Here is a 27278-nt window from a genome sequence, read left to right as displayed (position 1 = left end):
TTTAGTCGGATCTTGTGGAGATTAGATAAAATATTTTATGGTCTGAAATGGATAGACAAAAATTTATCCATTTTAGACTCTCATACATATCGCACACCTTATTGACTCTCTTTTAGAGAAGGGTCTTCTATGGTTTCAATGTAGCGGTCATAGAATGTTGCAATCATTCTATGGGGCTTAGTCAGGTCATTGAATTGTTTACTGTATTTTTGTATTTATTTTTTACATATTTAAGGCCAATTAGGTTTTAGTCAGGCCATTAAATCAGGACCAGTATGTCAGAGTGATTACATGCCCCACATGTGGATTTTGTGTTCCATTTTTGTAATATAGGAAGAGGAGGGAAAGCAGAAATCATAGGAGGCTATGAAGGGAGAACAGCACCTTTAAATATTTGAAAATAAGTTAGTAACTGAGAAATAATGTTGACATATTGATTCATTTGACAGTGGAACATATCAACGTGACTTAAGACGCAGAAATATCTGTGATTCATTTTTTTTTTTTTTAGATGTCTTACTCTTCTTTTTGAGGTCTTCATCAATGCATTTCTTCTTATTTATATCTATGTACTTGTTCGTTGATTGGAGTGCAATTATGCCTGGTATACGCGTGCTCTTTGAATAAGAAAAAGTGGATAATCTTTAGGGACCAGAAAAGATCTAATTACTTTTCCCGTATTATGCACAGCTAATGTTTTTTCTGCACCAAACAGTCAAACGATGGAAAAAACTGACTGCAATTTTGGTATCTGAGTACAGAAATTGCACTTTGCAGCATCCTTGGGAACTGACCTTTACCATTGCCATTATATGTAATGGAGTTTATCCGACACTGCAGTGATGCACTGAGAGAAGCGTAAGAAAAAGAAAACATGTTTATAATAAGAGATTTTCTGCAGTGTCCTCTGATTTGAAAATAAGCTCAGTATTTCCGAAGCACCTAAAAACCCTAATCATATACATTTGTACAGGACACCTCCTGTTACAGCAATTCATTTTTGCACATTATTCCACTCTTTTGTATAACTTCAACTAGGAATTTTTCAAATGATCATTTTCTAATCATATCCCAGACAATCAACTATAGGAACACTGTAAATATTATAAATCTCTTACAAAATGCCTTATAGTAAATAACAGTAACTTATGCATGATTACATTGTCACGCCTCAAGTATTCATTTTAACATTGCATTTTATTTATAAAGCGCCAGCAGATCCTAGATATCACAAGTGAAAGCTGGAAAGACTGAGAACTTAGATTGTTTGGTAGATTGTAGAATTTTTAACAGTTGTGGCGATACAGTGCTGTGAAAAAGCATTTTCCCCTTCCTGATTTCTCCTATTTTTGCTTATTTGTCACATTTAAATGTTTCAGATCATCCAGCTAATTTTCATATATAATGTCAATGAACACAAAATGCATTTTTTAAATAATCATTTCATTTATTGGTTAATCAAAACTTCTATCACCTATGTGAAAAAGTAATTGCCCGCCTAAACCTAATAACTAGTAGTGCTACCCTTGACGGCACCAACTGCAATTAAACGTTTGCAATAACTAGCAATGAGTCTTTTACACAGTGTGGAGGAATTTTGGCCCATCCTTAGCAGATTTGGGGTTTTTTTTGCCTTTTGTTAGGTCATGCCACAGCATCTCAAATGGATTCAAGTCAGGACTTTCACTAGGCCACTCCAAAAGCTTCATTTTGTTTCTGCTAAACCATTGAGAGTTGGTACTTGCTTGTGTGCTTCTGATCATTGGAGAGCAGAATTCATCAATTATGACAAGTCGCCCGGGTCCTGAAGCAGCAAAGCAGCCACAGACCCTCACAATATAACCACCATGTTTGACTGTCAGTAGAATGCTCTTATTGTGGAATGCTGTGTTGGCTTTACGCTCCATGTAACGGGACCCATGTCTTCCCATAGTTCCACTTTTGAACTCCTCAGTCCACAGAATATTATCCCAAAAAGTCTTAGGAGTCATCGACAAGTTTGTCAAATGTGAGACGAGCCTTTTGTGGGTTAATTTTGGTCAGCAGTGGTTTTCAGTGGTTATTGTGGATTCGTGATCACTGACTTTAACTGAGGCCTGCTTTTCTTTACATGTTATTCTGGGTTATTTTGTGACCTCCTGGATGAGTGTAACATGCACTCTTTGAGAAATTTGGGTAGACTGGTCACTCCTGGGAGATAATTGCTCCAACTGTGGATTACCGCAGTCCAAGAGCCTTAGAAATGGATTTGTAACCCTTTCCAGACTGATAGATGTCAATGCCCTAGGAGTGGTCACCTAACCACAAAGTAAAAACACAGAACTTGATGTCCCATACATGCAAAGGTCTGGTTATTTTCCAGAAATGACGATAGAAAGCATTCCTACTTCCAACATTGCTTCCATTGTTTGTCTTGGATATGTCACAATTTAAAAAATAGACAGGCATATCAGGCGAATCAGTACCTGCAATGTTTAATTGTTTGCTGTATAAGTAGAATTATGTGATTGATGAATAAAATTTGTGAGTTAAATGTCAACATTATCAACTAGCAGACAAAAGATTTCTTATCTCGGCTATATTTCTATATCACTTCTGAGTGATTGCCAAACCTCATACAAATAACAATATGATGTCCTATTTGTAACTGTGAAGGGTTAAAGGGCTGTTGTGAAGCATATTAGATGAGATGTCATATTCACATTACCGACCTCCTCCTGCCTGTGGTATAAAGTCAGAAAAGGCTTAACGTTTCCCTGCATTTTCTGCTAATTTCATACTGAACACAGATCCAGCTGTGTGTGCAGAAGGTAAGTCCGTACATATAGGTTAAACAGTACAATATAATATATATTATATTTGGGAAATGCAGAAGCAGTTTTTGTGTATCCGGGTTAAGATTGTCATTTTGTAGAGCTGCCTGCTGGGTGTTACTCAATACTTCACCTTTCCATGCCAACTCATCACAATATATGTATAATATATATATAACTACACCAGTTTTACTACTAACTCTAGTTTTTAATATTTTTACCTTTAATCATTTGATTGGTAGAACCTCTTATCTTGTAAGGGTTATGTGATTTGACATTTATTATTAAGATTACTGTGATCACTACTTTGCCAACTAAAATAGAACTGGAGGGCAAACCATGTATTTATTCTGAAATACTTAGTTCTGCAGGGATGTAGCAAACCAGAGTATTCAACACAACAAAGATAAATGCTCATATAATTATATCTCATATGTAGAATCTTCAATAGTATGCTTTTTGTAAACTTCTGAATGTTTTAAAGGAAAACATTGTTTTTCCAGCGGCAATAGGAATCGAAGCTAGCTATTGATTGATTTATTAATTCCAGGCTACTCTAGGGTGCGATGGTTTATCTGCCTGGGTTAAATGGAATATAATTTAAATCAATCTGTCACATTTCCTTAATCCTACATTTTACACTTTATGAAACACATGTACGTTTGTTCAGAGATTAATAAGTAAAATTGGTATAGCTATATTGGTCCAATGAGAAGATGGAAGATGGAGATTGGCAACAAATAAGTCACATAAGTGTGACATGGATTGCATCTCTAAGAACTTTGGGGTCCTGAACACATTTGTGAGTCTGTATCTTTTTCTATGCTGGTCCAATAAAAGTTATCAACTAGAAACTGAATGTTGTCTAAGGGTATATATGAGAAACCACCCATATGATGGTTTATTATACCTTCCTGTTGTGTTACTGCTGCCCTTCAGTTTGTAAGCTATTTGTAAGGACAGGGAGAGGAGAAGGGGCTTGCAGCTTCACTAAAGGTAAAATTTTAAACCAAATATCTTTAAAACAATTACATTGATTGAAAAACACAAATAAAGGCAGTTATACTTTAGGTAGCGGTTAATATTCAATGCCTGTTTTAATTTTTCGTTGTTCAGCTGTGCAGATTTTGTTTGTCTTTTTTTTTCTTAACACGACTGAGGTCACAGCAGGGCTAGACTTGGAATTAAAATCAGCCCTGGAAATAATTGAATACCAGCCCCATATTTCATGGTGCCATTTTTGCAATTTCAAGTATATTTCAAGTATATTTGAAAAACACATTAGTTGTAAATAAGATACATATGATAAAATCACTGTGGCCCATGACATCATGAAATGGGCTGGGACCAACTGAGAGAAAACCGGTATACATTTTAAGCATGAAATTAACCGTTTTCAAATTTAATATTTAAATAAGTTAAGAATAAAGGTACTTAAAACAGATATATTAGTTTTACATTAGGTAATAAACAGTGCAAATAAACTTGCAACTCTCCTAAAGAATAGAGAGCTGAGAGAGAACGTCCGTGAGCTGCATGTCTAATCAGAGAGTGTAAATGTGTGTATGTATATATATGTGTAAGTGTATATTGTTAGAGTGCTGTGTGTATGTAAGTGTATTTTTTTAGATTGTGTGCGCATGTATGTCTAAGTGGATGGTATTAGAGCATGTGTGCGTGTATGCATAAATGTTTAAGTGTATGGTGTTAGAGTGGCTATGTGTGTATGTATGCTTAAGTGTTGATGTTAGATTGGTGTGTGTATGTATATGTAAGTGTATGTGTATCCTCCAAGAGTGTGTAAATGTATGTATGTAGAAAGTGTTTTATTGGGGATGTGTATATCTATATATGTTTACAGTGTTAGAGTGGCTGTATGTATGTACGTGTTAGTGTAGAGGTGCCCCGGACCATTATTATATGCCCAACATGCTAATTAATTTCAGCCACAATCATTATCCCCAACCACCATATTCATATCCCCATCATTATATTTCCCCCTTCATCATTTCCATACCATTTTCACCCCAAATTGCACCACAATCATCCACCTCAATCCTCATCATCCCCAACACAAATTCTCATCACCTATACACCCATCCTTTTTTTCTCATCATCGTAGTACCCTTCCCTTAGAAGAATGCCCCCTTCATATTCATACAAAATTCCACAATCATTTTTATTGATTCATACAATTTAACACAGGGGCTTAACTAAAAACCAGAGGACCCCAGTGCAAAAATTGCCTCCCCACCTGTCCCATAGTGCCACCTTTGTCCACAAACAGCTTGTATGTGCCATATTTGCAACAAATCAGCCTGTCTGAGCTTTATTTGCCCCCAAACAGCTTACCTGTGCCAACTTTGCCCCAATACAGCTTTTTTTTACAGCAGGGCTTAACCTAGAGACTAGGGGTCAAACCCAAAGAGTTTACAAGTATGGTTGGTACCATATCGTAATTTTATATAATTAGAACCATATATAATTTAAAAATTTTAATATATAAATATTTATGGACATCTTAAGCATGTTGAGGTTGTTTTTGAGTTGTCCATAAACAAAATGGTTTTGGCTTTTCTGCTAATTTGGATCACCCGAATGAATGTAGCCAGAGGCAGAACTCTCAGTTTCCTCACCTAGTCGTAAATTGTAATCAGTGACCTATCAATACCTACGGCTATAAAGACATTTGGCCACCTTTTAAACCAGGAATTTTAGGCACCTCATTTTTCATATGTTTCATAATGGATTTTTCTCCAATGTGGTAAACAAATATTTCACGAGATGGTTAGAGATTCCTAGCAAAATACTGTGTAAGAAAAGACTCCTATAATTAGAGACACAAATTCTGATTGACTTACTGTCTCTCACTAATATAACATAATGGACTGACACAATTAACTGAGCAGTGTGTTCTATTCAGTTGATGGCACCAGGGAGGAAGTACTATTTTTAATTCTGCTGTACATTTCCAAAGCATGTGCTAATACTTTCACTGAGAAAGAAAACAATACTCAATTGCTAAGCAAGTATTTCAAAAACATGTTTTTCATAATTAGTAATTGCAGTGACATAACATACTTCTGGTAGTGGCCCTTAAGCTGCTTCTACGCACACAGAAATGTATTTATATATACACACTAACATACTTAAAATACTTGTATACACACCAACGCACACATACACACAGTAACAAACTTACATACACACAGTAACATCCTTACACTCATACTAACATACTTAATCACATACACAGTAATATACTTACACAGACACACACATGTAACATATTTACACACAAATTCCAACCAACACTCTACTACAGACAAATTTGAAGAACTGGGAGTGTTTCGTGCATTGATCCTAAAACAAATCCTAGAACATTGTGTCTCCTACACTGAAGTGGTTGCTGAGTTTGCAAGAGCGTTGAGGTCTTGAATCCCTGAATTCACTATTCATTCTCTATAAGAATTGCTGGGTTTTACCTTTGATACTCATGCTTTTTTTTAAAAAAAAATATATGCTTTAGACAGGGCCATCCAAGCTATTATTGGATCAGGAACTCATGGGAGATGGCCCTTCATAATGTAAGGTGAGTTAGATGAAACTGCGACTCTTCTGCACACTTCCTCTTTAGTGAATAATCCTCAAAAGTTTAAGTACAAAATGGAAAGTACAATTAACATAATGGATATATATCTGGAAGGAGATGACTGTTATTAAGCCATTCTTATTTGGAAATGTTGGGCTGTAAGCATTTTCCTGTCTGTTTATTGAATTATTGGCATTGAAGTATTTTGGGGGGTTTTTGCTCTTTTAACAGGTGATGTTACAATGAGAAGGTCTTTTATATTCCTCAGCCTGATACTCCTCAACTTGGTGATGGACAGTGACCAATCACCTCCTAGAAGATCAAGTAGCAGCAAAAAGCCCACTAAAGGGATTGACTATAAGAAAAGCATGAAACCTAAACCAGGCCCTCCACCCGTCCCCGGCCAGTTGTTCTACGGCGGTACAAGCCTTAACCTAAACCTCACAGAGGGGGAAGCTATGGTCTATTCTGCAAATTACTCTATGTTCCCAGATGGTATTTATTACCCATGGTTTCCTCACACGAATACATCAAACGATGTTGAGTATTTTCTGGCCAGCTGCTTAAACACAACCATTGAAAAGAATAAGGCCTGGGTCCTCAAACTACAATCAGAAGAGGAAGTTTACATGAATGTAGCAATGCATGTTTTAAAGTTCCTTTGTTTGGACAATTATGCAAAGCCACCCAATAGGGCTAACCAGTGTAATGGAGGCTTATGGGTGAATGTTCTAGTTATCCTAATCTCTTTTGCCTTGCAGAGTTTTAGTTAGTTAGTACATGGACATTCCCCTGACTACTAACACAATGCTATAACAATGTGGGCTACATATCAGGATGTTGCAAGTCCATGATAGAGACAACATCTAAAATAGTGTTTATACAAGCTGATTAGAATGTGTCAGATGCGATATAATTTAAGGTGTGATTTAGCATTTGTTCATTTACTGGTCTAATTTTGCCGCATGTGTTGCAGATGAGAAATCTATATCAGATATCAAAGTCAGGGTGTAACAACCGGCCCTGCAGCAGGGTACATCTATGAGCAGGCGTCTCTCAACACAACATGACATTTGGGATCAGGATTACATGTTACATGTTACAAAGTGCCCTATAATTGCTACAATATCACAAAATACCAACACTTTTGCATATATATATACATATATATATATGCAATTTCAACAAAAACCAAATCAGTACTAAACTGTTCACATATTCAAGAAAAAACGTCCGGTAACTATTTTTGGACTTTATATTATTTACTGCTACAGCTATTTGGCACCGGGCAGAAACTTGGCATTTGGAGTGCAATTGTTAATTTTGGACTTTATATATATATATATATATATATATAAAACACTTTCAAAAAGATGGTCAGTACTCCAGGTCTTTAAATAGACAATTTCATTTTATTCAAAGTCAAGTCGACGTTTCAGTCATTACTGACTTTCATCAGGACATCCCTGATGAAAGTCATGTCCTGATGAAAGTCAGTAATGACTGAAACGTCGACTTGACTTTGAATAAAATGAAATTGTCAATTTAAAGACCTGGAGTGCTGACCATCTTTTTGAAAGTGTTTTATATATATATATATATATATATATATATATATATATATATATATATATATGCAATTTCAACAAAAAACAAATCAGTAGTAAACTGTTAACAACATTACAGGCCAGTGCTACACAAGTAATCCAAAGACTTACAAGCTCTGCAATCACAAGATCATAAACATGGGAAGCACCATATAACTGTGCCCATTTTTCTTACACCTGACACATTCTGGTCCAGGACATGCAAAATCCCATGCAGACCCTTTCTGTTACCCCAAGACTCTTTATGGTACTTATACTTAGCTTTGCCCTGGTCTGCCCTTATTAGAATGACTGCCATGGCTGTCCTGACAGAGTTAGGTAAAATGTTCTTATACATTATCACCGACAAGGCTTAGAACTCATTGTATTGGAAAACACATGACCTCACAACCCCAAAACTTGGACCCCAAGTTCAGTTTTAAAGATCAGACAGTCCTACTGACCATGATCATTTTGATAGACATACATGCTTGTACCTTTATGACCAAAGAGCCACTTCACATTTCAGCTCTAACAAACCCTCATCTCACATTCAAAGAATGTGTTTCAATAGCATTTATATGTCTAGATTTATATGTCAACTTCCTTGGTGAATTAGCTTTAGCCATGTATCTATGCATTGAAGGAATGAACCTATGAATTTAGGAGGTTGCCAGAAGGGAAGTAGCCAAGTAACATTTCCATAGACAGATGGAACAATGTAGCACACAAAGTTTGCTTTAATGCTTCTCCAAAAGCTGAGTAATCAGCGGTGGAACCTAGAGACTGTGATGAAGAAATAATAGACTACTCAGCTGTGGAAACTTCTCTAGTTCCATCTAACGAATAGCTTTTGTGAACAACGCCGTCACTGCTGTCAGCTATCTACGTGTATATCTGTCCAGAAAAAATCTGTATTGTGTGTCATGTTGTGCGCTCGAAATAAATGTCCTTTGTAATGTGACTACAATATATATTATATAGTTATATATGTTAATGAAAGCAAACCTTTCATAAATAAAGATGCATGTCTTATAGCACAATGAAAGTATGCAAAATAGAGTTTTTTAAAAAGGGGAATGAAGTGCCGTAGGGTGTAATGGCTGATCTAAATCATTCTGGAAGGTATGTGAAGTTACTGTGTTACAACTAATCTTTTTTAATTTTCTTTTTTGTGTGTGTGTTTTAAGCATTTGCGTGCCTGGAAAAAAAATTGTTATTGAAAAAAAATAAAAAATTTAAAATAAAGTTAGTATCCTAAATTGGCCTTGAATCAAAATTACCAAATCAATTAATAATAAATCTGGGATCCAATGAAAAAGATAAGGAGGTAACCCAAAGAACACTATAATCAAAAAATGAAAATGATTGGACACCCTATAGTAGATCCAATAAAAGTAAAACGTAATAATGCATTACTATAAAATGTATGACAGTCACTACAGTAAATTGAGGTCAGCAGGAAGAATAAATAAAACCACGTGGGTAAATTAAATATCTAACTAAGGGAATTGTCACCTTCATGAAGCAACTTGCAAAAATGAATCATAAAAGATGTGAGATTTCTGCACTTGCTGCTATCATTAGTAAAGCGATAACCACATCCAATTTTATCTAAATAGTAAATAAATCAACCAGTGAAGCTAAAATGTAAGGCTGACATTTAGACAGTTATACACCCCTACAGAAAAAAGTAGAGGGTGGCTACCATGGCTACAATGCAATAAAGTAATGCCCGATAACAATTTAGAAGTCAACCTCAAAGTAAACAAAAGTCAATGAAAAAGGGGCTAATTGCTTAGAAAAGAAGAGTCCAACGCATATTTCACCTACCTACATGTTGACCTCGTCAAGGTCAAACTCAGAGAGTTCTTAGGTATACTTATATATAGAATATAAATCTTTTCAATTTGATATAACATTGTGAACATCAATACATCACTTGCTGCGTGCTCCCGAGGCACTGCTGAGCTCCAAGCTTGAAGGTCCCCACACACCAATCCAATAAATGAAAGTGCGAGAAGGTTGCTTGGTCGAGCCCGCTAAAGATTTTTGTGTAAGGAGCATAGAAAATTAAATCCAACCTTATCAACCTCGTCATTAGATATACTCACTCATTACTTCTTTGTCAGGCTTTTGTGCCCCGTTGATATGATACGTTAATACCAGAACTGAGATCTCATAGAGAGTAAACCCTCAGCTACAAATTTCTGTAACCCAGTAAGATAAAGACTATTTATTTTTAGCTTAAAGTTTAGGATGAAAACTTTATTTCTAACAAATTAATAAAGTAATTATAGTTGGTGAAACATCAGATTACATGAAAAGCACGCATTACTTAGAATTTCTGGAGTGCCTATAGAACAAAGTAGGGACTTTGCTTAGAAAAGAGCCGTACATAAAAGCCATTTAACAAATGTTTGCTCTTTTTTAGTGTGGAAAATCTACGCGCGTTCTCCAATTGTGAACATAATTTTGGAACAATTGTTCTCCACGTTGCGGACTTCAGCTTCCCAGATAGACAAAAGGTTAATGATGGGTCTGAAAGAAATGTGGAAGATTTCAATTTCTTGGCAGCCGGAGAGATATTAAAAGCAAATTAGAGCAGTCATAATAAGAGGCATTGTTCATTATCCAGAGATTTGGATAAATGAGAACATTCTGGCGTCATTTAGGATAATGTTGAACATGAGTAAAAGAACTATGAAAGGTAATAAACTAAAAAAAATAAGAGAAATATTTAAATATTTACTGCTAAAAATAAAAAGGTATGTCATTTGACTGACAAGGGTTTTAAACATTTCGCTGGCAATGAGGTTATTTAAAAACAAAATTATAATAAATCCCCCCAGCAGATGCATCTATAATAAAGGTTCTCACAGAGACACCGATAAGAAGTACAAGATGGAACATTGTAGAACACTGTGTCTCCAGTGGCACTTTGTCTTTATTTCCAATATTTCAAGATTTGATCTTTCAAATTCTATGTAGTTTCAAAAACATTCCAAAATTTCTAAATGTAATTTTTTTCTCAAATGCTTTCTGAAGTCCAAGTTGCATCAACCTCTAAAGATTTTTTTTACTTATTATTTTATTAAATAACTGTGTCACTAATTAATTAATGTGGCCAGATTAGTCTTTCTTGTAGGAGAAGCCTCCCAAGACCAGACCTTTGCCATGCATAGCAAATACACTTGGTTGAAACTGCAAATCACTTCATTTAGTGAATAAATCCCACATTCTCGTTTCACATACATACATGGGGTGAAATTTCAGGAGAAGCTCAATCTGGGGGTACTTGTGAATTTGCAGGTTTCTCAGACATTTAAATCAAAGAAGACCCAACTACTTACAATGAAATTAGTAAATGGAGGAATTAGCTAAAGTGCTAGCCAGCTACTATCCTGTTGATTGAGGGTCCTGTCGGCACTTAACATTTTTCTTTACTTTTACCTATTTTGTAATGGATTTTATGAAAGGGATTGAGGTAACGCTTGGTTTTACTTTGTCGTTTTATACTAGTCAGCACCATGGACAGCAGATAAGGAAAGCTGGGGAACTTGGTCTGGCTGATCTCTATAAAGCCACGTAATCACCAGCTTTTTCATTAGCGGTCACTGAAAGACAGCCAACAGACTTTTTTAGTACCTGTTTTGTACTCATGGAGTTGACTCATTGCTCACATGAGAACCACGCAAGTCTGCCAACGCTGCCGACCTAATATATCTAAATAATACATATAAATAAATAGGGAATAACCTCCAAGTAATTGCTGAAAACAGAATCAACTGAAAAATTGAAAAGAAAGGTACAGTTTATTTTCTCATACATCGCCAAATGAAATGACTCCCACTAGGTGGCACTTAGAGTCAATCAAATCTAGGTCTACACACATTACACACTTGGTTTGACAGTGCATGTAACATAGTAACATAGTTCATAAGGTTGAAAAAAGACCAAAGTCCATCAAGTTCAACCTATATACATATTGTGTCCCTACTGTGTTGATCCAGAGGAAGGCAAAAAACCCTTATGAAGCAGATGCCAATTGCCCCATACCAGGGGGAAAATTCCTTCCCGACTCCAAATATGGCAATCAGAATAAATCCCTGGATCAACGTTCTGTCCCTATTAATCTAATATCCATAACTTGTAATATTATTGCTTTCAAGAAACACGTCCAGGCTCCTTTTGAACTCTTTTATTGAGTTTACCATCACCACTTCCTCTGGCAGAGAGTTCCATAATCTCACCGCTCTTACTGTAAAGAACCCCCGTCTGTGCTGGTGTAGAAACCTTCTTTCCTCCAGCCGTAGAGGATGTCCCCTTGTTATAGATACAGTCCTGGGTATAAATAGGTCCTGGGAGTGATCTCTGTACTGTCCCCTTATATATTTATACATAGTTATTAAGTCCCCCCTAAGCCGTCTTTTTTCCAAACTAAATAACCCCAATTCTGATAATCTTTCTGGGTACTGTAGTCCTCCCATTCCCCTTATTACTCTGGTTGCCCGTCTTTGAACCCTCTCCAGCTCCACTATATCTTTCTTGTACACTGGTGCCCAGTACTGTACACAGTATTCCATGTGTGGTCTGACTAGTGACTTGTACAGGGGTAGAATTATTTCCTTGTCGTGGGCATCTATGCCCCTTTTGATGCACCCCATGATTTTATTTGCCTTAGCAGCAGCTGCCTGACACTGGTCGCTACAGGTAAATTTACTGTTAACTAAAACTCCTAAGTCCTTTTCCATGTCAGTCGTCCCCAGTGTTTTCCCATTTAATACATATTCCCAGCCTGGATTTTTCTTCCCCATGTGCATAACCTTACATTTATCTGTGTTGAACCTCATCTGCCACATCCCAGCCCAAGCCTCCAACCTATGCAGATCCATTTGTAATCGTGCGCTGTCCTCTATTGTGTTAACCACGTTACAGAGCTTAGTATCGTCTGCAAAGATTGATACTTTACTATGCAATCCCTCTACAAGGTCATTAATAAATATATTAAAAAGAATAGGACCCAAAACTGACCCCTGTGGTACCCCACTAGCAACAGTCACCCACTCAGAGTATGTACCATTAATAACCACCCTCTGTTTCCTATCACTGAGCCAGTTACTTACCCACATACACACATTCTCCCCCAGCCCAAGCATTCTCATTTTATGTACGAGCCTTTTATGTGGCACCGTATCAAATGCTTTGGAAAAATCAAGATATACGACATCCAGCGATTCACCCCGATCCAGTCTTGAGCTCACCTCCTCATAAAAGCTGATCAGGTTAGTTTGACAGGACCGATCCCTTGTAAACCCATGCTGATATGGAGTCATACACTTATTTTCATTGAGATACTCCAAAATAGCATCTCTTAGGAAACCCTCAAAGTTTACACACAACAGAAGTTAAACTAACAGGCCTATAATTCCCCGGGTCACTTTTTGTCCCCTTTTTGAATATTGGCACAACATTTGCTATGCGCCAGTCCTGGGGAACAGACCCTGTCACTATAGAGTCCTTGAATATTATGTATCCAGCCCCACTGCAAATAAGCGTGAACACATACCCCCAGATATAAAATCAACCCCCCGACCCAAATGAAACAGCAAAAGTGTTACAAAACTGTTATGGGAAAGGGTGCAGCCCCGAGTTATTGGTTGTTTTACTATGTGTTCCTTATTGTGATGAGTATGGGAGGTGTGATGGGAGGTGTGATGGGAGTGGTGATACCCAGCAGGGGAAGAGGCACTATTAAACTAGGCTGCCTAATTGGTCACCATTCCCCAAAGGATAACATGGAAAGTAGGCAATTCCCCCCACGAGCCACCTTCCCTCCACCCCAAGGGTGTGCCATAATCTTATTGGTTGTTTTTTGGTGTAAATCTTTGTTTATTGGTCAATGTGTTCCAACCCCTAATTTAAATAGTAATCCATTGTGTAATTGTTTCCCTTTTGTCCTAGACCTGTTTTATCGCTAATAAAGATGTGTTTGTTCTTGTGAATCTGCCTGTCGTGTTTTTCTACATGGATGGTCTAAAGAATCTTCTTTGATTCCCATCCCCTGCAAGATCCCTGGTTTGGACTGCAGCGGCTACCACCCTGTAGCCAACTAACAGAGAGGGAAACCCGATGGCCATGGACCAATCCTTCATCTGGTTCCAGTTACAAAAAAAGTAATCCTAAAAGATTAACAAAGTTACAGATATGTAGCGTGTGGATGCAGAACACCCTTACTCGTAACACACTAAAAGGCCATAGGTTTAGTTTCTGTGCCGGCAGTGAAATCTTCTCCAAGTCACTATTTATATCTGCATCCAGCGAACACATTAGGAAACAAACCCCAGCCTCAGTGTGTACAGTGAACCTTTCATGTGTCAACATTTGGAATCACCAAGGCAGACTTGGATGCAAGATTGTCACCGAGCGTGGTTATTACTGGTACTTTGGGTTTAATGTTACTTCACCAAAGTTGTGCCAAATGCAGAAATATTCATGTACTTGCTCTTAGCCCCTCATTATAGAATGAATTGAAGAAGCTTTATTCTTTGTTGTTCAGGTAGGAGTTCCTTCTGTAATTTATATCTAGTACAGACTTGATATGGGAAGCCCAGGTACCATCAGAACAGCTTTATACAGAGTGACCATGGGATGCTAAGATTGATATGCAGCAAGTTGCCCATTAATGTAGCATGATCTTGGTTTAGTGGGTTTGGTTTTACCACACAACAATAAGCCTTGCTAGAAGGCCTTTGGATAGACCAGGAAAGTACTCATTGGACCAACAGGTGTGACTTCTTCAGGTCACATTAATGTACAAGTGTGTCCCGGGCAAAAAACTTAAGTTTGTCAAGTGGACCCCCTGGACAAAAAAGGCTCCCAGCTTGCCCAGTTGCCTAAAACATCATCCATGGAACCACAATTTACAGGGGGGCATAGTGGGCACTGGGCAGGTCTTCACTGCTTCCAAGGTATGGGAGACAACATAAGACCACTTAGCTCACAAACACTGTATTTTACAGTTCATAGACACCACGCTATGGAGATGTTACTGCAAAGTGCTTTATTCACAGGGAAATGGGCAAATATCTCCTTCTGCCAAATTCACATTTGTTAGAAAAAAAAATACACAAAACATTACACAGGATTCAGAAGCTCAGCACATGTGGTATAGCAATGTTACAAAAACACATAAAGTAGCCAAAGCTATGGAGAAAAAGGACAATATTTTTTCAAAATGTTTTTGGTCATCTTATCCCTCCAGCGGATATAGTTAACCCTTTCACTATCATATAGGAGCAAAAAACTAATCAATGCCGATTGGTGAGTGAATGGTTAAGAGGTGCATATAAAGGGGTAATACTTCCTTAAGTTTCCCAGTGTTTTTCCAGAAAGATGAATACTGTTTGGCTTGACTTGTCCCACAAACCCACCTATTTACCTCTGACAAACATCTTACATTTTGTGCTTTCCCTTGGAAATTTGGGATTTTACCACAATCACAATCATGGAGGAAAGTTGGTTTTGGTGCCACAAACAAAAACACCTTTCTACCCCAGTTTTTTAAAGCATCCTTACAGACTAAGGGAGGACCGTCTTCCTTAGAATAATGTGTCAGGATGGAATGTATTACTGGACGCTTAGTTATGCAGTGCAAACACATCTCTCAGAGACGAGAGATTAAGCTAAATGTGCTTTAATTCGAGATGCAGATCCTTTTCCCGTGTCCTCTTTAGGACTCATTCCGAAGGGACGATATCCGGCCTCATAGGAGCTGGACTTCAAAGTATCAGAAGACTTAGAAAACATGCATTCTACATTGTGGCTGGGCAGCTGGCCATGTCGTGTAAACGCTGCTCAATAAATATACGCAGGGATGTGTACCTGGAACAAAGAAATAACCGATCTGTAACACACTGCATTCACGGCTTTCTGGAGGACATACATAGCATTAAAAGGGAACTCCCACTGTTTATGTCATATTTGCATTGGCAGTAGGGTACCTAGACAGACCCACATACATATACTATATATATATATATATATATATATATATATATATATATATATATATATATATATATATATATATATATATATATGACAATTACTAAAGGATATAAAAGTATGGTGGGAGTTCAGTTCCCCCATCTTCCAAAGACTAATTAAACTGGGGTACTAGACTTGATCCTTAAGGACCTTAATCTTCCCTGCATTTCAGGATTTCTCTAACACGTAATCAACTAACAATGTGAATCACCAAGCAACATGCAACAAAATTGTGGTAAAATATAGTTGGTGATACCATTCGGGTAGCAGTTTCGTATCGTGATGATGTAACATTCCCCTTCTCACCTCATCATTAATTTGTTGATCTCTCTGTCCTCCTCCTCCTTTAGCTTTTGGATAAAACTATTCAGAACAGGCATCTCAAACTTTATATACTGTGCCACCTAAGGAATGAAAACAAAGACAGGTTGTAAGGGATTCTTTGGTATTATTCAGTAAAGCAGGAGAGCTGCAGCTTCAACTCAACTTTTTCATTATGTATCATGAAGAACCAAATACAAGCTTTTCTTGCAAAAAAAGGCTGAAATAGCCTCTATAATACATAGTGACATCAATGATATGTCTTAAAAGTCAACACACCAATTGAGGCATACATTATGCTAGCACTCAGGGCAGGGTATAGGGGTGCTAGGGCCTAGCACCCCTATACCCTGCTCTGAGTGTAACTAACAATAGGCCATTTTATCTATTCTTCCAGGGCAGAAGTTGGGAGCCCCCAGCTGAATAGGGTGAGCAATGTATACCCAAAGAAAAGATCAGGCACTCAGAGGGTTAAATAATAGTAATTGGTAAAGTAATACGTTCATATCCTTAGGTTCAGGTCATTCCTCAAAAGTATTATTTTCTTACATCGCTCAAAACATTTTTTCCTAAAGAGATATAGTCAGCAGCACGTAAACAAGCGAGTATGCTACTCATTGAGTACCAGCATCTCTTACATCATAGGTAATTTCTTCTACTTGATCCTTATCCATGAGGAAAACCTTAGACACCTGCTCACAGGGTCCCTGCAGAATCCGGGCAATCAAAGGATAGTCTGTGTCCTTTAGCTTCCTCTTCTCTGAGCGGGGGGGAAATAAAATCATTAGAGGGGTTTTTTTTTTAAAACATTTTATCCAGAGATCAAGTGGAGAAAGCCAAATAGCCGATCCTTATCAGACTTTACACCAAGTAAGGGGTATTCCTCGGCTGGCAACAATAAAGAACAACAAGAAAATCTTAACTTCTTTATCTTCATAAGAGAAAATATTTATTGGTGTAATAATTAGTGGTTGCGATAATGTAGAAGGTGTTCCACTTTAAATATATATATCATGTATTCATCTATATACCATCATTTGAATATGATAACTTTACTTCTAGCCCTATGTGTTCATATGTCTTACCTCCACTGGTGTGGACCAAGTACAGGGCAAACTCATCAGGGGAATTCTCGATCTGAAACAAAGATGTATGAATTTACATTGCATTCTCTTCTGTATAATATCTATTGTCAGAAGAACCTTAGAATAAATTATAGGAGGGCTAAAAACAATAATTGGAAGATGTCGGGTATTCGGGTCCAAAGCAGAATCATTCAATAACATGCAATGATAGGGTTGACCCTTTCACATCCATCATGATAAATCTATCAAGGCGACATAGAAAGTCACAATTTTATGTGTGCACCTCCATAGTCGAAAGTATTACCATAATAATAATAGTCCATACCAAGGAACCAATAGCTACGTTGGTGATCAGGTAATGTCTGTGATTGGTGAAGCACATTGAGACAGAGTTTTATTGGCAGGGCCAGACATAGGGGAGGAAAGGGGACCTGGCAATTTAAGGTCAGCGGCAGTAAAGGTAAGTAGCCGTCTCCACCTGCCCACCAGTTTGCCAGTTGGCTTGCTTACAGGCATAATCAGGGCTGTAAATACGGTAATAGAATAAACATTAATATTTTCGAGCATCTAATTGCCTTTTGGAGTCAAGAAGGACTTTTTCCCCCAAGTGGCAAAATTCACAAAAATAGCTTTTTTCCCCCTTCTTTTGGATCAAAAGCAGGAAGAATAGGTAGAAGTGGTTTTTTTCAACCTTAACTACTATTTTACTAGCATAGTGACCATATCACTAGGTTTACGTTGTTTTATCTTTATTTGGATTTTCTTTTTAAATGATATATTAGTGAACTTAGTGTACGGTTTCATTAACAAAATGTGCTTTTTCATTATTATTTTTTATGCTTTATGATGGGACAAATATATAAATATGATGTATAAATGTATTGTCCTAAAACAATGTGCACAATTTGTATGAATTCATTGTTGGACAAACAAGTAGCAAAATGACTTCTTTTTTTGGGATGAAATGTGTCCAAAACCATTGGATACAAAAGGGTTAAATTGATTGTTCAAAATTTATGTAATACATACTTACACAATATACCAAAAGAATTTGTAGCTTCATTTTTTTGGCACTTCCAAGAATCATGCAGCAAGTTGCCATTTAATGTAGCATGAGCTAAACTGCTTTAGTGGGTTTGGGCCAATGGGCTACCAAGATTCGAGAATGATATTCTAAGCGGAATGGTGTGATTATATTTCTTACCTTAAATTTGTTGAGTAGGAGTTTCAGGACCTGGGGAGTGGACATGGTGCTGTTAATCCTTACATTGGTTATTGAGCCATACGCTGGGGTAAACACGGATGTCTGGAACAGCAAACGACAGACATCATTGTTAAGAAAAAACACACAGCTAAGTACGTTTTCTGGTCAGATTATTTTTTTTCAAGGTTTTGGGGCTGGCCAGTGAATAATAAAAAATAAACTGTGATTTTTATATTTGTAACCATGTCTGCTGGTGGTATAATATAGAAATGTACATTATATGGTGCCCCTGCCATTGGGTTTTGAAAGGTATTTTAATTGGGCCATGGAGAACAGAGTCCATGTGAACGTACAGAGCTGTGATGTATACATCATAATGAATATATACTGTGGGCTTCTGTATAGGAGATTTTTCAACTCTTGGTACATGTATCCCCTGCGGGTAGATGTGATGCAACGGGTTGGCCTTCAACCTGGCAACATATAGGTTTTATTAGGAGCAATTGCTGAATAATAGGTTGATATTGGAGGTAGGTGGTCCAATCTGTCACTGGTGGGTAATGGTTGTTAACTAATACTATATACAGTAGAGTCGAAAAGTTTAACCCTGAATGTGACCTGCACCATTTGGGAAACATAGAATTTGAAGGCCTTGGTCTTGTCTTATATTCAGGATAGCCATATGCCTTTCACATGCATGATTTAATTCCGTCACTGTGTTAACCTGTGCCACTTCTGCCGAGAGGCTGTTCTATTTCTCTACCACCCTCTCTGTAGTCAAACTTCCTCATGTTACACCTAAGCCTCTGACCCCCTAGTTTTAGATTATGACCTCTTCTTCTCCTTTCCCCCATTACAGTGTTAAATTCCTTTAAGTATTGACATGTTTAGGACTAGAAAAATCTGAATTTAAAAACTAGAAAGTTACACTCCCATTCCTTGTACCCGTGTTCTGCACCTTGTGGTTGTAGAAGTGCCCGTTGATGGAGAACCTATGGCGTTTGATACGCCTCTGCTCTCCTGGGGTGCGCAGGTTCCCCCGCCGCCTTACGCCAACATCACTCCGGGTGCGCATCAGCTGAGGGGTATCATCCTGCGATGGCTTCACATCTTCTTCTTCTTCTTCTACAGGGAGACAATTGGATGAAGACGTCAGATAGGGGAGAGCATTGGAAGTGGTAAAAGTGGACTCTTGTGCGGCAGCTAATGCTCGCTTGCCAAGTTTATTATCACTTCCAAAATAAATAAATATTTGACTGGATGCCCAAAATCCCTTATTTCCCTTTAGTATGGCCCAAACCTTCAAACACCGTTCATCACCAAGCACTCTGTGCAGAAGGAAAATAAGTGAGAATTCCATCATTATCTTTCTTTCTAAGGCTTGCGTCAGCCCCCTGGCTGCATACAGCTCCCCGGGACATAATTCAGCCTCAATCACTATATTCTCAATGGCTGTTGACCTTGCTTGTCCTTGGGACGTTTGTTGTGTAACAGAAATTGGATGCATTTTGCAGCAAGAATTGCTTGTATGTTCTATAACGACACGTATGTTGGACAATATATCCTGGTCTGAGACATGAAGAAACCTGAGGGTCCTTAATTATTAAGGTGCTTGGGCTGTGACCAGCTGCTGTCATGTATAATTCATGGGAAAGGACCAGCAGTCATTATGCCGGTAGAAACAGCAGAAAATGGGTTAGCAAACTGTGTAAATAAAATACCTATTTAATGTAATTATTATTAATACTATTACTAATTATTATTATTATTCTAAATTCTTCTCTGTCAATAGCTAAAAGGACACAAAGTTGCAAAGCCCTTTCCCTTAGACATGATTCTAACCACATCCCCTAAAATATGTGTCACCTCTGGCTGTTGGGCAGTAAGTGACGGGAAAAAAATCCACCAGAGGAACTGAAATAACAACCATCAGAAAAGAAGCGCAAATTTGCAATTTGAAACCAAATTTGTTTAAAAGAAAAAATCTAGAATTTGGAAAAAAAGTAATTTTAGTATATTCCTAAAGTTGGTCCCATCACGGGTCTCATACATTTCCCTGCGTAGGGGAAAATCTATGGAATTACAAGAAAAACGCTGCTGAGTCTCTAATCATTTCTGTGCATAAAAGTGAAATCAGATGGGACGCAGTTATTCTGATCTCTATTAGTGTGTCAATTTTAGTTTTTTCAAACGCTTTGAATGTATGTACGGTAAAGAAGAGTCGGCCCTATCTAAATAAATGATAATGTATATATAAAACATAAAATGAGGGTAATGTGGTTTTTCCCACTAGCTGCATTCACTTCCAGCCGTGCACACAGGTCTTCTAGGACCACCGATCACAAGCAAACACGAACATTCACCAGGGGAGCAGCGGTGATCTTTATGGACATGGATTTGGATGTAAGGGGTAAAGATACAGAACAGGACTTCTTGGAGGAGGAAGCTCCATTAACAAAAACTGCCATCCTTCATGGAGACAAGTCGGACGAGTGAGAAGAGCATAGAGGAGCTTAGAGCATCTTGGCCCAGTGAAGACAGGTGTGCAGCCGCAGCAGCCACTCTTCTCTTATAAAGTCCTACATCTTATGAGCACTTCCATCGTCTTCACCCTCATCAGCCCAGCATTCTTGCTAGGACTTCTGTATGAAATCATTAAGTCTAGATTGTGAGCTCTTGCACAACATCCCCAACTCCTGTTGTATCTGTATGTGTCTCCTTCGCTACCTACTCGTTAACCTCCCCATATTTAAATTGTGCGCCCTTCAAATTGTACATTATTGTTAACATTGAACAAAAAAGTCAGACTGCAATGTTTTCAGGGCTTTTCTTTTTTCCGGAGAATTAATAGAAAACAAAATAATTATAATGATGTATAATCATTTTCAGTGGATTGATCGCCTTTGTGTTGTACGCTGCGCCGTGGTAGAGCACTCCTAAATGTACGTGTGGGCATTGGCAGCCTCTTACCTGCGCATGGAGGCTCCTCGGAATCAGTATCTGTTATCTGTATGTCAGGGACAGTGGCTGGCTTGGCAACTTGGCTATAAGTGGAAGACAGATACAAACATTTTTACTGAATGAATACCAATATAGAGAGAGAGAGAGAGAGAGAGAGATAGAAAGAGAGAGAGAAGAGAGAGGGGAGAAGAGGGAGAAGAGAGAATCTCAACCACTTCTCGCCATCTGAAGAAGAGACCTCTGAGATTCCAAAAGCTTATGGAACGTTACATCTTTTTCTGTTGGCCCAATAAAAGGTATACATGCAAATACTCTATTTTCGCTTGGGCTAATACTGATATACACATTTTTCTTATGACAGTGGGACACAAAATTAAAGGTGGTCCTGTATGTCAGCTTTTGGTGAGTTGGGACATGAAAAGGAAAAAAAGAGTCTAGAAAACAAGGAAAAGAAAAGCACAGGGAGAATGGAACAGGGATTACTGAGGGTTAAACAAAAAGAGTGATAATAGAGGTAATGTAAGAGGAGGAATTATGCATGGAGAGCTGTGAAACATATAATTGTTGGTAGTTAGGAAGTAGTTTGATGAATAGGAAAACTATATGGAAAACGGTATGTAGATTATAACCCGTCTTATTGTTTTGGAAAGAATAGCTGCACCTGGTTAATAAATGCTCTCTAGATATGGTTACTGTTCTCAAGTGGCAGATTAGTTTCAGGTTTCCAAAACAAAGTAAAAGGAATGAAAAATGAAAGATGATCCGCAATATATCCCTCATTCAATAACCTGCAGGTTGAACCGAAATCCTGAGGAGACGCAGCCCAGTGCATATCAGGTCTTCCTCGTTAAATACTACTTGATCCGATTACGCTGCAGCTTCACAACCAGACCTCTTCCCTAACTTTTTACAGCTAGCAAATCAGCTAAAATGACCCAGAATTAAATGAATATTCCAGCGATCATGTGTCATACCTGCCAACAGTCCCATTTTTTAGGTCCTGTCCCAAAAGATTGCATTGCACACTGTGCACAGGCAGTATTGCGTTTTAAATGTGTATGTCTACGACACAAACAGCCAAAACGCTTGTAGACGAGATACAAACTACCCAGTATCAGATACCGCAGCATTGAGCTCTAGGCTACCCAGTATCTGTACTGGGTAGCCTAGAGCTCAATGCTGCGGTATCTGTACTGGGTAGCCTAGAGCTCAATGCTGCGGTATCTGTACTGGGTAGCCTAGAGCTCAATGCTGCGGTATCTGTACTGGGTAGCCTAGAGCTCAATGCTGCGGTATCTCTAATGGATAGCCTAGAGCTCAATGCTGCGGTATCTGTACTGGGTAGCCTAGAGCTCAATGCTGCGGTATCTGTACTGGGTAGCCTAGAGCTCAATGCTGCGGTATCTGTACTGGGTAGCCTAGAGCTCAATGCTGTGGTAGGTGTACTGGGTAGCCTAGAGCTCAATGCTGCGGTATCTGTACTGGGTAGCCTAGAGCTCAATGCTGCGGTATCTGTACTGGGTAGCCTAGAGCTCAATGCTGCGGTATCTGTACTGGGTAGCCTAGAGCTCAATGCTGCGGTATCTGTACTGGGTAGCCTAGAGCTCAATGCTGCGGTATCTGTACTGGGTAGCCTAGAGCTCAATGCTGCGGTATCTGTACTGGGTAGCCTAGAGCTCAATGCTGCGGTATCTGTACTGGGTAGCCTAGAGCTCAATGCTGCGGTATCTCTAATGGATAGCCTAGAGCTCAATGCTGCGGTATCTGTACTGGGTAGCCTAGAGCTCAATGCTGCGGTATCTGTACTGGGTAGCCTAGAGCTCAATGCTGCGGTAGGTGTACTGGGTAGCCTAGAGCTCAATGCTGCGGTATCTGTACTGGGTAGCCTAGAGCTCAATGCTGCGGTATCTGTACTGGGTAGCCTAGAGCTCAATGCTGCGGTATCTGTACTGGGTAGCCTAGAGCTCAATGCTGCGGTATCTGTACTGGGTAGCCTAGAGCTCAATGCTGCGGTATCTGTACTGGGTAGCCTAGAGCTCAATGCTGCGGTAGCTGTACTGGGTAGCCTAGAGCTCAATGCTGCGGTAGCTGTACTGGGTAGCCTAGAGCTCAATGCTGCAGGGTCTGGAAGAGTGTGTGGCCCCTTTATCCCGGGATCTAGGAAGGAAAGGTTGGTGAGTATGATATGCACTTTAAAGCATATGCCAGCTGAGCAGTCCCTTTGAATTTTCATCCTTGCGAATGGGAAGAATAGATGGACTGAATTGTTCTTAATTGCCTTGAAATTCTGTTCCTATAGTATGACTGAAGAGCAGGTTACATCAGGTTTTGTGCTGTTTCTTCTTGTATTCTCTAGTAATTGAACAGTTAAATAATTCTCGCTGTCCAGATGACTTTCACATGCTCTGAAGCTGAGTATTTCCCTTTGTCAGGCTTGGAAGAGGCGCCTGGAATCCAAAAGTCATGGGACTCAGCCAACATTTCAGAAAGCTGCTCAGGGCTGGAGAGTCCAAACCTCTCGTTAGACAAGAAGCACAATATTCCACTAGAGGGCTCACTTTTTTCCTGTTTGGCACTGGTTTAAACAATGCAGCAGACATTGGGTTAAATGGGATCCTGTCAGGGGTATGAAGCATATGCAAGACCCCCAATTTCTTTGCCTAGAACACTAGTACTTACCACTGGGAAAGCAGATTGCATCCAGAGTGCCACGATGTGGACGAGGGAGGTGGTCGAATCCTCTCATTATCATCTTGCATCTGAAGGCGAATGGGGCGTCTGAGACCCCAGAAAATGTTAAGCAGCCCCTCCACAATCAGCTCCTCTTCTTCCTGAAAAGAAGTGACCCGCATCAGCCAGATTTCCAGCCATGATATAAACCGCAGCTCCAAAGGGGTAACATTAAAAGAAAAATGTATTCTGTTTAACATAATGATTGTGGGTGCATGGAACAGCCACCAAGCAGAGGTCACCTTGACAAATAATTCAACTAGTTCTCTATTTATTAAATACCAGAAACACGTCATCGGCAGTATTTATTATAAATGTCAAGTCCTTGCGTAGGGCTTTTTATTACCTCTCTGTGCCTCAGCTGTAGGTTCTGTCCTTCATAATACAAATTGTAAGTCTTCAAATGAGACAGCAAGTCGCTCCTGCATGAGATGAGATCAGACAGTTTTTTATTCACACATGAGTGGCTTTTGGTTTTTCTGCATTCAGAAGTTCTACACGTTGTCAGCCGCACTTCATATAACGCCAACCGCTATCATCAACATATCCACTCAACCAAGCGAGATGCGAGTACAAGCCTAAAAACTACACAAGACCCTTCATAACGTGAACTATTCTCTTTTTTCTGGGAGAAACATGCTATTTTCTGTTATTTTTCAGGTATGGACAAACTCATTCTTCTACAACTAATTCTAAATAATAGTTAAACTTTATGGTTTCAGATTATTTGGAGGTAGCCAGACTCATTTGCTCAAACAGATGTCTAAGAAGCAGAGGCACCTAGCGGCTGGCACAGCTGGGTCTGGGCTAGGAGCCAGAAGGATGCCCAGCGGCCCCGTATTCCGTACTCCTCAACTAGAGGGAGAAACCAAGAGACGCACAGGAGTTATCTCTCTTCCCTGTTCCCCTCTCGGACTACAGTCCCGGACAACACATTATGGCGTCATTATCTACCGATTAGGGGATCTCATATACAGAAGAGCCAAGAAGAACTTTATATACAATGTGCCCAGCGAGGTAGTAGCCGGCAATCTCTTCCACGCCAGATGGGCATTCAATCCCCTGTGGCACTTAAAGGATTAATAAGAATGGGCCTTGGTGGCCGTGGCTGGTCTGTGTAATAATATCGGTTCTTTTGTTCTTTGTCTGGTATGATGGATACATTTAGCAGCTGCAGCTCCCACATCCAAGGTTGCTTCCTCTCAACAATATGGTAACAGATTCAAAATGAACACAAAGAACAATGAAGAACAACAAGGATTTATTTATTTTGTTGTAATATGGAAACTCTAAATCAAAAGCATCTGGAATTTAGGAACAGGGTAGAGCAAGAGAAGGTTGGGAACGGGGAATGACTTCTTGGACAGGAGAAAAGCCAGAATAATAAGGGATGGGTGGGAACAAGTGGGAAAGCTCTACATGATGTTGGGAAAGGGTCCAATATAATAGCCAGGAGCACCATGCCAAATATGTTGGATATGGTGGTAGATGAGGAGGATATGTGATATAAGTAAGGACCAAGTACTTCTGGAATGAACACCAGGAATTTAACCGTTTGTTTTTATGGTCATATTGTTCTTCTCTGCTTTATGCTGGGAGGTCTAGTGGTCCACGTCCCACTCATCCCGGATATAAGGTCAGGAGGAGGGGAATGGATGTATAGAAGGAGCAGGATGTATATAAGTTACCTTAGGAAGCACGAAGACTCCAATAGGAAGTACTCACTTGGAAATATACTTGTCTTTTCCGCAGGGGACTAATGAGGTCTCCACTGAACGCTCCATGTCCTCATCCCTAAGTCTGTACTATGGACAACCTGAAATAAGAAACAGCATCAGATAAGAGCCTGTGAGCTAATTAAAAATGGATTCCGCTAAATTAGCAAGGCTGATTAGAACACAACTCTTCATTTAACACTGGTCAAAAAGCATAAAGATAGCAAGGCTGGCTTAAGGTGATATGAGTGATACTGGAAGGCCATCACTTGCCCAAACTATGCTGCGAATCAGTTTGAGGAGCACATTAGACGACTCCATAGTAACATTTTAGCAGACGTCCTATACGTCTAGTTTGTCAGGAGACACCAGAGCGGATCAGAACGTGCCCACAGGTATACATCCAGTCCATTTCTTTAATAAAACTCATAATTTATAAAATAGAGGAACCGATTATTAATCCGGCTCCGTATATTTGAGTTTGTTGTTGCTCCAAATAAAGCCCACCGCATACATTTCAGTGCCTTTATTGTCTACCATCTCTGCTGAAAGGCGGTTCCGGTAAATCAGTATATGCTTGTATGCTTTTGAAGCTGTTCCGCTTCCTGTTTGCTGTCATGCTGCCATACATCTGGCCTGTCACCAAGGCGTGTGACATGAGACTCACTTCCTTCCTAAAGTCAGAGTATTTCCTCTCCTGCTTAACAAAGTAAAGGCATGGAGGGGACATCTTGTAATCGCAGACTGATAGAGGCCAAAACCTACCAATCACACGTATCAAACAAGTGACCTAGGAATGCCGTAAAACTTGACTCAAAGTGGTCTTCAATACGTGACTGCTGCTTCTATTATTAACTCGCGGACAGAAAAACCTCCTTTCAGCCAGTCTGAGACTAGATGAGCATGATGGGAGTTGTAGTCTGCAAAGGCTACACTTCTAGTAGACTTATAGTCGTTTTAGGTTTGTTTGTTGCTGCTGGTAGAAAATGTCATTTCTTTCTTCTTTTACGGCTCTAGAAAATCATCTTGCATTATAAACATTCAAACTTTCTTCATCTGTGACTCCAAGTAGGTTATTCTCCCGGCAGACTACCAGGGATTATCCATCCCGAAATATGCCGCTATGTGCTAAGGAGTGGGCCTGAATTATTTAGTTTGTGTTATCTAACTCCACGTGTGCTAGAACAGCTCGGTCAACTCAAGAATTCCAGGTTTCATTCTC

At 39.0% G+C, this 27278-nt stretch overlaps 1 protein-coding gene across 4 annotated transcripts; it reads right to left on the bottom strand.

Annotated features, from left to right (window-relative positions):
* Positions 1–15805: 15805 nt before the first annotated feature.
* LOC149300175 (ras association domain-containing protein 2-like) lies at positions 15806–26128 on the bottom strand. 4 transcript variants are annotated; one of them, XM_089485720.1, is made up of 12 exons: positions 26067–26125; positions 24688–24763; positions 24291–24442; positions 21621–21694; positions 21336–21343; positions 21247–21262; positions 19609–19772; positions 18651–18752; positions 17447–17498; positions 17000–17121; positions 16347–16444; positions 15806–15875 (listed from the first exon to the last, which is right to left on the bottom strand). In XM_089485720.1, the coding sequence occupies exons 1-12, from the start codon at positions 26123–26125 to the stop codon at positions 15806–15808; spliced, it is 993 nt and encodes a 330-aa protein (XP_089341846.1). The 4 variants fall into 4 exon arrangements, with proteins under 4 accessions (XP_089341846.1, XP_089341849.1, XP_089341847.1 ...); XM_089485723.1 differs by lacking the exons at positions 21247–21262; positions 21336–21343 and having other exon boundaries at positions 26067–26128; XM_089485721.1 differs by lacking the exons at positions 21247–21262; positions 21336–21343 and having other exon boundaries at positions 19609–19769; positions 21597–21694.
* Between the last annotated feature and the right edge of the window lie 1150 nt (positions 26129–27278).

This window comes from Sceloporus occidentalis, unplaced genomic scaffold, assembly GCF_023333645.1.
Source record: "Sceloporus occidentalis isolate IW3139 unplaced genomic scaffold, rSceOcc1.0.p SCAF_26, whole genome shotgun sequence".
NCBI lineage: Eukaryota > Metazoa > Chordata > Lepidosauria > Squamata > Phrynosomatidae > Sceloporus > Sceloporus occidentalis.
The sequence above is the reverse complement of the archived record's forward strand: the minus strand, read 5'-3'. Positions and strand labels throughout refer to the sequence as shown.